This window comes from Miniopterus natalensis, chromosome 9 (assembly GCF_054644295.1).
Source record: "Miniopterus natalensis isolate mMinNat1 chromosome 9, mMinNat1.hap1, whole genome shotgun sequence".
Taxonomy (NCBI): Eukaryota; Metazoa; Chordata; class Mammalia; order Chiroptera; family Miniopteridae; genus Miniopterus; species Miniopterus natalensis.
The window spans coordinates 17,821,532-17,835,436 of NC_142089.1; the positions used below are offsets into that span (position 1 = coordinate 17,821,532).

General features: G+C 38.3%; 1 protein-coding gene across 2 annotated transcripts in view; it reads left to right on the top strand.

Moving 5' to 3' along the window:
* The window catches only part of KHDRBS1 (KH RNA binding domain containing, signal transduction associated 1), a 33,978-nt gene that overhangs the window by 6,164 nt on the left and 13,909 nt on the right, over positions 1-13,905 (top strand). For both annotated transcript variants that reach the window (XM_016217537.2, XM_087820267.1), the window contains exons 2-8: positions 4,744-4,868; positions 5,653-5,769; positions 8,154-8,300; positions 10,888-11,021; positions 11,626-11,827; positions 12,304-12,371; positions 13,576-13,634. In XM_016217537.2, the coding sequence (XP_016073023.1) occupies positions 4,744-4,868; positions 5,653-5,769; positions 8,154-8,300; positions 10,888-11,021; positions 11,626-11,827; positions 12,304-12,371; positions 13,576-13,634 (852 nt within the window). The remainder of the gene's footprint in view (positions 1-4,743; positions 4,869-5,652; positions 5,770-8,153; positions 8,301-10,887; positions 11,022-11,625; positions 11,828-12,303; positions 12,372-13,575; positions 13,635-13,905) is intronic.

The window sequence follows — 13,905 nt, forward strand, 5'->3', positions numbered from 1 at the left end:
ATTTTTGTATGTGCCATGACTGAGGATCGTACCTGCAACCTTGGCTTATCAGGACGACTGTAAAGAACTGAGCTACCCTGCCAGAGCTAATTTCACATTCTTGAAAAGACAAAATAATAAAAGATGGAGAACAGATTAGCGGTTACTAATGGTGAAGGGGAGATGAAGGAAGGGCTATAAAAGTGTAGCATGGGGAATAATCCTTGTGATAGAATTGTTCTGTACTTTGACTGTGGTGGTGGTGGTTACGTGAATCTGATTAAATTGCGTAGGACTAAACACACATCCAAATAAGTGCATGTAAAACTGGTGAAATGTGAATAAAGTCAATAGATAATATTAATGTTAATTTTATGGTTATGATATTGTAGATTGCAAAATGTTTTTAGAGAAAACTGGGTGAAGAGTATGAGATCTCTTATATTTTACAACTGCATATAAATCTATAATTATCTCAAGACTATATGTATATATGTTTTTTAAATATATCTTTATTCAGAGAGAGGAAAGGAGAGGGATAGAAGATAGAAACATCAATGATGAGAGAGTCATTGATCGGCTGCCTCCTGCACGCCCCCAACCAGGGACCGAGCCTGCAACCCGGACATGTGTCCTGACCGGGAATTGAACCCCAATCACCTGGATCCTGGGTCGACGCTCAACCACTGAGCCATGCCCAGCAGGGCTCAAGAAAATTTTTAAGAAAAAAAGCACTAAACTCTAAATTGTGCTCTGAGAAAGATTCGGGAGACCATGGACAATATGCCATAATTTCTTTAAAAGTAAGAAGGGAAGACTAAGAGGTTTAATGACTTACTGAAAGTAACATACCAAGCTTGTAACAGAGCTTGGAATCAAACCCATTTCTGTCGAGCTCCAAAACTCATGCTCTTTCCTTTGAGACATACATTTTTTAAATTGTTCTCATCTTCAGGAGCTACCAAAAATGGAAAGATTAAATTATAGTAAAATAGTAAAGGAAATGCCACAAGACCAGTTGAATTTGGTCTGACTAATGTAAGGAGTGACATGGGTTTAAGTACCTGCTCTGTTACTAATTAGTTTTATGATCTTGGACAAGTTACATAACTTTTCTAAGCCCAGGTTTCTCCGGTTGTTAATGGTTAAAAACAAAATGAAACAATACAAAATTCCAGACACATAGAATGCATTGGATAAGATATAATTATTGAAAGTGTCTGGCGAGGAAATAAATGGGTCATCTCTCTGTGTTGTTTACACCCTAGCTTTTCTTTCCTTGGCTCTTGGGACATCCAAGGTCTCCAGAGGCCCAGGCAAAGATCATTTAAAGGAGTTAGTTTCAAAAACGTTGTCTAGAAAGAACTTTTGCCTGAGGATAAGCCATTTTTAGGAAGCTTCTTGATTTCCTCCCCATTGTATCCTACTCCTAGCTCTCCAAGAGAAGTGAGACTAAGGAGAGAAATAACAGAATTAAAAAAGAAAAAAAAGATCAGGCAACTGAACATCTGAGCATCCACAGAGCCCTTTTATTGCCTTTAGCTGCATGACAGTCTCTGAGGTTAAAAACTGTACTTCTACCCTGGCTGGTGTTACACAGTGGTTAGAGTGTTGGCTCCACACCAAAGGGTCTCTGGTACGGTTCCTGGTCAAGGGCACATACCTGGGTTGCAGTGCAGGTTCCATCTTGAGTGTAGGAGGCAACCAATGGGTGTCTCTCTCTCACATCCATGTTTCTCTTTCTCTTTCCCCCTCCCTCCTTCCCTTCCACTCTCTCTAAAAATCAATGGTAAAATACCCTCCAGTGAGGATTAACAAAAAACTGTACTTCCCAAAATAAGCTTTTTCTTGTTTACAGAAAGCCCTCCCACACACACACACCTGCCATTGTGAGAGGCAATAGTAAAAGCATAAGGTTTGAAATTAGAAAAGGCCTGGTTTTTAATCTCTACTCTGTTACTTTATTTTTTTTAAATATGTTTTTATTGATTTCAGAGAGAGGAAGGGAGAGGGAGAGAGAGGTAGAAACATCAGTGATGAGCTGATCAGCTGTCTCCTGCACGCCCCCCGCTGGGGACTGAGCCAGCAACCCTGGCCTGATTAGGAATCAAACCTTTATCATAGGTCGATGCTCAACCCCTGAGTTACGCCGGCTGGGCCCTATTCTGGTACTTTATTAGCTTTTGTGATTTATCGACTTCTCTCAGTTTGTTTCCTCAATTGTAAAATGGGGATTGTACCAGCTACTTCACTGAGCTATTTTTTAGGATAAATGAGGTAGTATTTGTACAGTATTTGATATATAGTAGGCATAGAATAAGTGTTCAGTCCTTCCCCTTCCAAACATGGAAGATGACTCTTCTTGTAGAATCAAGTTGCCACTTAGTCTTTTGCTTTCTAGGCTAACCTCCCCTGATTCGTGTATCTTTTCAGTTCTCAGTTTTATTTAAATCATTGTTCTCTGAATTCTCTAAAAATGCTTTAATGGTCTTTTTAAAATTGTGAGGTAAATTGGACAGGGGGATTCTAAGTTCTGACTAATTCAAAATATAACAGAAGGGTCCATGTTGCAGAAAAGCCACATTACAGGCCACATTACATTGCATATAAACAAACTTTTCTCCTGGGTTCAGTTTTTTGTAGCCCTGCTTCCTGTAGGAGTACAACAGATTTTAAAGACTTTGAGTCTTCTTGCACTAACCAAGTAAAGTTTCTGGAAAGTGGTATAAAATACAGCTGAAGGGCCTAACTAGATGATAGCAATTAAGAAACACTGAGGGACATAGATAAAACTAAGTCTGTCATTTGTTTCACATTTTTAGAAACTCCTCAGTGATGTTTTCATAGCAAAAGTGTGACATTTGTTCCTTTAGAACTTTTGAGGATTGAGTACAGAGTTTTCCAGCCTGAAAACTCAAGAAAAGATGTATTCAAAGATGATGGTAGTCCCAAAACTAGTGACTACAAAAAGTTAATATTAGCAGTAGGTGGGAAGGGGTAGGGGTTACCACCAGTAAAACAGCAAACAAGTAAGATGTTGAATGAAGCATTTAGTCTGTTAATTATAAGGTCAGAGTTGTTTTCTGTTCCAACCAGTAAAACATAGGCATGTGAAGAGCACTGCCATTTACAGTTCTTCTCATAGGAATAAATGTTTAGTTAAGGACACTTAGAATATGAATAGCAGTTTTAATTGTCAGAAAGCAAGGGAGTACGTGCTCTAGGACATTAGGTCATTTAGCTCACTGTATACTATAACATCTGAAATTAGGCTTTTTAATAAACAGGAAGCCTTCTGTTTGAAATTCTGAACTCTCAAAGTCTGTGAGGGTCAAAGTTACTTTCCTTCTTCATCTTTGTACTCCATAGCTGGACTTAATCTAAACATTTTTTAAAAACTATTAAAATTTTAGATTTGTAGAATGTCTTTGAAGTAGTATATTTTCATACCAAACCAGTGGTTTTCAAAATGTGGTCCCTAGACTAGCAATATCAACATCACCTGGTAACTTGTTAGAAATGCAAACTCCCAACACAAATCCCAGACTGGGGTTTGGGCCCAGCAATCTAGTTTAATAAGCCCTCCAGATCATTCTGATGCATACTCAAGTTTGAGATCCCTTGCCTTAAAATTACAGAAGATAGAAACACTGTTGGAATGTTATATAAGGAGAACATTCTGTGTTATTTAGAATGTTTAATGGGGGGAGTGGGGGCATCAATGCTGGAGAAACATTGAATGCCTCCCGCACACACCCTGGCCAGGGACTAAACTGCAACCTGGGTACGTACCTTGACTGGGAATCAAACTAGTGACCTGGTGCACGGATGACACCCAACCAGCTGAGCCATACCAGCCAGGGTGGGTATGTAATTTTTTTTATTGTTCTCAGTGGACCGTAGAACCTTTTAATTGCTCGTTACCCATACCCACTGTCCCCATTTCTGTTAGTATTCCTATCATAGCACTTAACTATACTTCATTGCTAACTTCATTAACTGGGAACTCCAGTATATAAACATAGTGAAGATGGGGACCATATCTGACTTGTTCTATTGTGTTTCCTATACTTTTTAGGATTGGTGCCTGGCCCTCAGTAAGTCTCGCTTAGTGTTTAATAATTACACCTGTGTATCTCCTTTCATCTGCCTCTTTTTAAGAAGCACTCAAATACTTGGGTGGGAGGGAGGGAGTTTCCTGATAATAGGAAATATTTTTGGATGCTAAGGTTCTATCTGATGCAACTATCTTAACCTGAGAATTGAAAATACTTTGGTGCATTTTTTCCTTTAAGACATTGACTGAATTTGGGCTAGCTAATGTTGACAATTCTGAAGAAATGGGTTTTAATTAGCATATGAACATATGTTATTTTAGTCTGTTTTTATAGCAACCTCATGAAGTAGATGTTGCCTTCATTTTTTAAATGAGGAAACTAAAAAAGGTGTGTTTGAAAAACCTGATTCTTACTCTGCCACTCACTAGTTGTGTGAGCTTTGAAAGTTATTTAATTGCTCTAAATGATGTATAGACATTCAGGTGGGGTGAAAGAGCAAACTGCTCTTACTAGAAGCAGGCGTTGGGTTTCCTGGTCAAATTCATAGAGCTTTGGTGCTTTTAGTCCCTCTCTCTCTGAAATTAGCACATTCATCTGAACTATTGGTGTCTTACATGGTACTCCATGGTACTGCTTTACACAAACTTGGAAATTTACTTTTATTCACCAGAACAAAACTCAGTTAAATTCTTTTTCTTTTATTCAGAAATTGAGAAGATTCAGAAAGGGCTTTCAAAAAAGGATGATGAGGAGAATTACTTGGATTTATTTTCTCATAAGAACATGAAGCTGAAGGAGCGGGTACTGATACCTGTCAAGCAGTATCCCAAGGTAAGGCAAAAAGTGCCTCACTTCTCTGAGTTGTCTTTGTAGGTGTGAGTTGTGGGCTATAATAATGACTTCCAGAGATCATGGTGCATCAGAAACTTAAGCCTGTGAAGCTTCTCTTTCATACTTGTGTTCTTGTTTCTGGCATTTGAAACAAATAAGTACATAATTGATTGCATAGCTATAGCCACGAAAGAAATGTAATCTTTTTATTATCAAAAGGAGTTTCTCGAATGTTTGTTCCAGCTCCAAGTTCAAAGAAAAAAAAATGAACCCTAAAGAGTTGTTCTGTTAAAAGATGGACATGAAATCGAAATAAAGGAAATTATAATACAAATCCTTGACAAGATGAAATTAATTTTATTTCTTACTCAGTTTTACTTTTTTTAAAAATGCTTTCTCCTCCTCCTCCTCTTCTTTTTCCTTTTTTCAGGAAAGCAATTTGTTACATTTAGTTTACCAAAAAAAGTACTAAAAAAGGATGTCCTGTATGTTCTGAAGTGACTTCCTTAAAAATGTTTATGTATGTTAAAGTGCTAGGGGTTGCAGTGTGATATTATGGAAAGAACACCAGACTACATCAGGAATCCCAAAATCAATTCTAGGAACTACTATTTTCATAACCTTAGGCTAATCACTTTATCAGTACAACCTCAGTATATCCTTCAGTAAAATGGGAATGGAACTCTACTCGTTTTATAGGGTTGTTGAAGATCAAATGAGATAGTACATGTAGAAAGGTTTTATAGGATTATGTATATTTAGAAATCTGTTTTTTTTCTGTCAGTTCAATTTTGTGGGGAAGATCCTTGGACCACAAGGGAATACTATCAAAAGACTGCAAGAAGAGACTGGTGCAAAGATCTCTGTGTTGGGAAAGGGCTCAATGAGAGACAAAGCCAAGGTAAGCTCATATAGTGAAGCAAGAAGACACCCTAATGCCTTCTTGTAGCCCAGGGTCCAGTACAGATGCCTTATGGAAGCTAGCACTTGTGTATGTACAGAATATGACTCCTTTAAATTTGTAGTAGATGTCAGAGATTATGGACCAAGTTAGTTTACTTGTTTGGTAACCCTGAAAAAGCCTAGGTGGATCCTGGTGATTGTTTTCTTTCTGACTTTTGACTGCATAGTAATGCAAACAGCAGTGGCAACTATGGCATTAGGAAGAAAACTTGGAAGGGATGCTGTACTAAAACCCAGACTAAAAACACTAAAGTGTGAATAGCACATTTCCTTTCTAGTTACATGGAAAAATGAAAGCAGTAGTATTGTGCATGCAAGTAAGTCTGAGGATTAGTTGTCTGTTTTATAACCAGCTGGAATGTGAGGCCATGAGTAATCCTGACAAAACCTAATACTTATTTATTTTTGTGTCATAGCCCCATATATGTTGTAGTCTTTGTAAATGCCAAGAATCTTCCCACCAAAACAGAATAGTCTTAGCCTTCTAGGGTCAGGTTTTAGATGAGACATACCTACTACAACCTTAAAACTTACTCTTTCAGGCCTCCTTTTACGCATCCTAATTGATGAACATTGTTTTCTCAGACCCTCTTCTTTTGTTCACTCCCATTTCTCACTAGAAGAATACATTTAGGGCAGAAGTATGTTATTCTAGCTAATGAGATTTACATGAGATTTTTCTTCCTCTCTATCCTAACTTTTTTCCTCCCCTAGAACTTCCCAGGCCATATAAGCATATAAAAAGAGCTGGTAATTAACAGCTCTACCTGGGATTTTTTTTTTTTTTTTTTAATATATCTTTATTGATTTCAGAGAGAGGAAAGCAGAGGGAGAGAGAGAGAGAGAGAGAAACATCAATGATGAGAGAGTCATTGATTGAGCCCGCAACCCGGGCATGTGCCCTGCCAGGGAATTGAGCCCCGATCACCTGGATCCTAGGTTGACGCTCAGCCCCTGAGCCACGCCCGGCCGGGCTCTACCTGGGATTTAAAAGCAAATGCTTAGCAGTGAATGAATGAGTCAATCAGTGATTGCCAAACAGTTGGAGATTTCTGAAAAAATTAAAAATAGAGCTGCCATATGATACAACAATTCAACTTCTAGGTATTTATCCAAAGAAAACAAAGACACTAATTTGGAAAGATATATGCAATCCTGTGTTCATTGCAGCATTACTTAGTAATAGCCAAGATAGGGAAACAACCTAGATGTACATCAATAGATTCATGCATAAAGGGGGGGATGTGTGCACTTGAATATTATTCAGCAGTTAAAAAAAGAATGAAAACTTGCCATTTCCAACAACATGGATGGACCTAGAGGGTATTATCCTAAGTGAAATAAGTCAGACAGAAAAAGACAAATATTGTGTGATCTCATTTTTATGTGGACTCTAAAAAAAACACAAAATAAATGAATAAACAGAACAAAAGCACTTGTATAGAGAAGTTGGTATTTGCCAAAGGAAGGGGTGGGGAGGGGATAAAAATAAATTAATTAAAGTTTATTTTATTGTGCTTTTTCTTTTCACTTTTATGTCTGTTTGTCAAAAAAATTACTAAACACTGGGAAATTTTCAAATGTGACCCATAACCAGGGAAGAAAATCAGCTGATAGAAAAAGACCTGGAAATAATAAGAGATTTGGGGATTTGCACACAAGACTTTAAAATAGTTATTATAATAAATTTGTTCAAGGATGTGTAGAGGAAGAATAATTAGGAGACAGATTGAATGTATAGAAAATGAAAATGTAGTAGCTGAAATGCAGATTTCACGGGATGAGCATAAGATAATGTAAGACACTAAAAGAGAAATAGGAGGGAGGTGTAAATCAGAGAACTTAAAGGCAAGACTATTCATGCCAAAGTAAGAAGATAAAAAAGACTGAAAGAAAATAAACAGTCTATAAGTTGCCTATGGAACATTACCATGCAATCTAACATTTGTGCGATTATAGTACTAGAAGAAGCATCTGGGGCAGAAAACAAAAAAAAATAAAAAATAAATGTTTGACAATGAATCCATGACTGAATGGAGACTGGAGTTAAGTTTGTCTCCTCTATAGCTTCTAATAAGAGCTCCAGTGAATACACCAAGGATTCAAGACAATAGTAAATAAACTTCTAGCAACAAGACCAATTGTAGGCTTAGCAGGTTGTATAAATTACTATTCTCCAGAGCTTGTTTTACTTCTTTCTTATGCTTTACTGTGTTCCCTAGATGTTATGGTTATTTCTTGCTGTTTCTTTGGCCTTGAGATTAAAGGTGTCATTAACTCCCTAGTGTGTGATGTGATGTTTTGTTTTTTGTTTTTCTACAGGAGGAAGAGCTGCGCAAAGGTGGAGACCCCAAATATGCCCATTTGAATATGGATCTTCATGTCTTCATTGAAGTCTTTGGACCCCCATGTGAGGCTTATGCTCTTATGGCACATGCTATGGAGGAAGTCAAGAAGTTTCTAGTGCCAGTAAGGAAATCTATATCTTGTATCTTTTGAGCAAGAGAGAACTGGATCTTGTGCTGTTGCTAAGGCAGGGGCTCTTAATCAGGGTGTCTGCAGAACCTGAAATTGCATATCAAATTCTGCACTTACGTTTATTTTCCTGAGGTAGTTTATTAACTTGTAACAAGTTTTCAAAGCACTGTGCCCCAAGGCCACTCTTGTCATCCTTGTCTGATGTGGTTCTAGTTGTATATCAGTATCTTAGGTCCACAGCGTGTCTGGCATTCTAACATCCGGTTAACAAAGATTTAACAGTATCTTCCCTGAGCTAAGTATATTGCTACTAGTGAGGAACCAGGAGGTTATGGTGGGAAAGTGAATAAAATGATCATACACCCCTTGCACTCAAGGGTTTATGTTCTAAACTTTAGAGGTAGAGGATAACAGCAAGAAGCTTCTAGTATCCAATCTTAATTTAATGGATTAAATTTGACCTGGATGTATTCAGGGCTTTTTCTCCTAAACGAGTTTACTCAAGTAGAGTTTGATTTGAAAAAGACATGATTATTACAGGCTTGACTGTTGATGATATTAAACAGATTGGTGTGCAACTCCTTTGAGAATGTAACTGAGGCCTAGGAAGAGTTAGGACAGCCAAGGTTACCTGCCTTGCTTATTACCACCTGGTCAGAGGGTCCATTCTTAGAATAAATAGAAAATGGTGGGATTTTTGCCTTTTAGCAAGGCTTGGTAGTTGTTGGGATTAACATACTACTGTTGAGTATTTAATAACCAAGGTTGAATCTGGAACCTTAGAAAGCATTTATAGCACTATTCAACTAGAAGTGAGTAAGCATCGTAGTTTCATCACAAACTAAGAGGGGATGAACTACAATTCTTGGTTTTCTTGACTATGTAAAATGAGGGAGCTGGAGCTAAATGTGGTGTCAGAGGATGTGAGCATTGGTAGAGCAAAAATGTATAAGCATTGTGTACCTATAATGCTGAGCTCCAAAGATTCCATCAGTGTCTCAAATGTCTCAGCAGCTGCTTTGCTTCCAAGTACCTTGTCTTAATTAGAATGTTCAATATGAAACAGCCAATTTTAAGTATTCTGGAGAAAAATCCAGAGCTGGTAAATTTTTTCTTAAGGGAATTCTTTTGACTCTTTTTGAGGTGTTGTATTGAAGCATCCTCTTTATCATTGGTCTCAGCATATTTCTCAAAAGGAGTAGGTTTACAAGGCTTCCGTGTAAGCAGATCTTCACAAAAGATACCTGCCAGGGAGATCTGGGTTTCCTCAGTGGTGATGTGGCAGTTGGGAGACTCTAAGCAAATTGGCTGTCTGGTCACTTGATTCTCCAGTGTGAGTCTCAAGCAGCAGTAATATGTAAGGTAGGAGGAAGAAGTGAAGAGCTATGGAGGGGCATCTCTGTGGTAACTAGAAATTTCTATCCTTGAAGCTGTATCCACCTGGAATGTATAAAAATGCATGTAGTATTAAGACTGAATGACTCTCATCAGGAAATATGTGAAAAGATTTGCAGATAACACTTGATTCAATTTTTCCCCTCTTGGGAAGAAAAAGGAGTGAGCCTATTTTTGCATCCATGATCAGAGTTTTCCATTTTCCCCTTAGAACCATTAGTTATATCAGAGAGACTTCCTGGTGCAATAGGAAGAGCACTGGACTGGGAGCTTTATGTGCATAATCTTGAACAAGTTATTTCACTTTTCTGAGCTTTGTTCATCTCAGTCATAATGTTAAGTATCTGGTAGGTGCCTAGGGTCTCAAGTTACAAAAATGGCTCCTGGGAGTTCACAATCTAGTGTGAAAGACAGAGCAGCAATTCTAAAATGATGTGCTAACTGCTTGGGTAGAAAATGTTAACGTGGTGCTGTGGGAAAAGAGGAGGGGCTTTTCAAAAAACGGTAATGTTTTAGATTAAGTCTTGTTAGAGTAGGTTAGAGTTCCTCAGATGGACAAGAAAAAGGCATTATAGTCTAATGATTCAAAGCCTTGATTCTGAATTCACATCTAGAGTCTGCCAATTACTAGTTCTAGGTCCTTAGGCTGGTCTCTTTATATTCCCTGAATCTATTTTTCCAACTGTAAAAAAAAAAAAAGGGGGAAGATCTGCCTACGTACTTACTTACTTCAGGGTTATTTTGAAGACTAAACTGAAAAATATACATAAAGCTAATTGTATAATGCCCAGTGCATACAGCTTAATCGATGGTAGTGGCTTTTATTATTCTAGGAAGAGGAAACTGTTTGCAAGAATGGATGTGTAAGAGTATGCCAGATTCTGAACTACAAGTTGTTCAGCATGGCTTGAAAGGAGGTTATACTTGGAGAGAGGATGGAAGTGATGATCTGGTGAGCTAGGCAGGATCCACATCATAAAGAGCTATGACATTTTAATGAAGATGAGGTACTTTCCTCAAAGAGGTAACAGGTAGGGTGCCATTTGACTTCAGAGAATGAATGACCTCTTAAGACTTCATCTGGGCTTTCAAATCTATTCTTAGCATTCAAGGTTCATGTGGGTTAGATGAATTCTGAGCAAAAGGTGGAAAGTGTTACTTTCCTATTATCTTTCATTTGCAGGATATGATGGATGATATCTGTCAAGAGCAATTTCTAGAGCTATCCTATTTGAATGGAGTACCGGAGCCCTCTCGAGGACGTGGGGTGCCAGTGAGAGGCAGGGGAGCTGCCCCTCCTCCTCCACCTGTTCCCAGGTAAAAATAATGTAGACAACCAGAAATAGGATATAAATGTGACTGCTAGTACCATCTCTCTCTTAGTGGTATTATCTCCAGCTTTAGAAGGGGTCTCAGGATTTGAATCCTGCATTGAGTGGAATTCTAGCTCTTGAGCCCTTTGGCCATAGTCAGGTGCAATAGTCCTGCTGAAACTTTTGATCTTTTAATTTTGGACAGTTATAGCATTTTTAAATGGTCTCTAACTTTAGAATTTTACCTTTTTGTCACTGATCTCTATGGAGTGTTCAGATTCTCCAAGGCAGTTCACTGTGGGACCTGGGGAATCTTCCATTGTGGGTCTTTTACCTGCCCATACATTCCTCTGTGTTCTAATAATAATCTTTTTAAGGCATCATAAAATCTAGCTAGCTCCAGAATTTGTAAACAAATCTGGCCATGTAAGTAAACTATTTATTTACTTACTATTTCTTTATATTTACTATTTATTAAAAAGTCTCCATTTAAAATAAACTTTCTCAGATAACGTGTTGTAGAATTGTACACCTAAAACCTGTATAATTTCATTAACCAGTGTTACCCCAATAAATTCAGTAACAAGGATGGGACTTTCTTTTTGCAGGGGCCGTGGTGTTGTACCACCTCGGGGAGCTCTGGTGCGTGGTACGCCAGTGAGAGGAGCAATCACCAGAGGCACCACTGTGACTCGAGGAGTGCCACCTCCACCTACTGTGAGGGGTGCTCCAGCACCAAGGGCACGGACAGCAGGCATCCAGAGAATACCTTTGCCTCCACCCCCTGCACCAGAAACATATGAAGAATATGTAAGAAGTTTGAACAATGTGCCATTTCCCACTACCTAGAAGGTTGCCAAAGGAAGTTGAATGACAGGGCCTTGGCCCTTGATGTAGGTGGCAGGGACTGCCTGTAAGATTCAGAATCTGCTCTTTTCTCTTGCAGTGACTGTTAACCTATGAGAAGGTTTTTCCATTTTTGAGCATGGTTTACTACTATCTGTATGTAGATTAAACAGGAAATAAGCTGTGCCTTGATGTACAGTGTTTTACTAAGGGATTTTCCACTATTACTACTGAAGTTCAACTTTGTACCTTGTTTCCTGCCCACAGTTGAAGGAGTTTTTTTGTTTGTTTTTTAGGTTTTTGTTTGTTTAGTTTCACATTTTAGGAATAAGGAAGTTTCGTGTTCTCTTAATGTAGAAACCTGCCATCTTCCCATGGGATATAATTACTTTCCCTACTCTGTGTGATTCTGACTTTTTGTTTCATTTTACTTGTTCTAGGGATATGATGATACATATGCAGAGCAGAGTTACGAAGGCTACGAAGGCTATTACAGCCAGAGCCAAGGGTGAGTCAGGAAATAGAGCTGCTATTTTTTGTCCTAGGGTTGTATGAGGGAAGGGGGGAGGGACTGAGAGATTTAGGCAGCACAAATCTAAGGAGCAGTATGACTTACCTTTTGAGGGTATCTCCTGTGCTTTGGACATCTGTAAGACACCTATTGGATCTGCAAGTTTGGATAATAGTAAATCTTAAATTACACTGTAGAATCTGAGAATAGCAGATGAAAAATTCCTGACTACATGGAAACAAAGGGAAAATGCCTTTAAATTAGTTTGATTGATTTTTTTAGAAACTCCTTTATATATATGTATATGTGTATATGTATTTATATTTTAATTGATTTTTAGACAGAGGAAGGGAGAGGGAGAGAGAAAGAAACATCAAAAGAGAGGAACATTGATTGGCTGCCTCCTGCACACCCCCTACTGGGGATAGAGCCACAACCCAAGCATGAGCCCTGACTAGGAATCTGTCAACCTCAACCACTGCGCTTCATTGGGTTGAACCTCAACCACTGAGCCACACCAGCCAGGCAGTTTATCATTTTAAAATACCAAAGTCACATTAAAATTGTATAAAAGTTAAAAAGGAAACTATAGAATTCCACTGCAATAACTTATGTTCTATTCTGCACTTTTTTTAAAGATTTTTTTATTGAGTTTGGGGGGAGGGAGAGAAACATCTATGTGAGATTGAAACATCAATCGGCTGCCTCCTACACACCCCCTACCAGGAATCAAGCCCAAAACCCAAGCATGTGTCCTAACCAGGAATCGAATGGGCAACTGAGCCACACTGGCCTGAGCTGCACTTTTCTTTAAAAACAATTTTTGTGTATATGTATTTTATCTGTGATTGATTGATGTCTCATAATTCTACAGTGGGGGACAGAACAGTTCATGTTTATTCTCTTCCAGTGAGCCCTATAAATGCATATGTATGTACACTATGGTCAATTTTGTGTTGTGCTTTTTCACTTTAAATTGTGTAGTATCCATTTTTCTTTGCTATAGCTGTTACCTGTTTTTCTTATGAGTACGTAGTTATACATGTGTTGGTAATATTTTTTGGTTTGAAGATTGGGGAATGAACATTTTCCTTTATTACACACACAGTAAAATGACTGAAATATGGAAATATTTGGGAGAAAGGTGAAACTGAAACATAGTTGCTGTATGGCTCTCTAACACTCTGTCTTTGACTTTTAGGGATTCAGAATATTATGACTATGGACATGGGGAGGTTCAAGATTCTTATGAAGCATATGGTATGTCTTTATTTCTGTGGTGGGGCAGAATGTGCAAGTAAGTGCCTGAGAGAATGCTGGATTATTGGGGATTGGACAGTCACACACCTTAGGAGAACCCTTAAAAGGCCAAGATGTTGGTAGATATAACAGTAGGAATCCTACTCTTACTTAAATTTTGTGGTGTGTGATAGAGATAGGGGTACTATTACTTTCAGAAAGCTAAGCACATGTCCTAAACTAGGGCTCAGGTTCACCTTTGCCTGGTTGGAACAGCAGAGTTTTAAGCTGA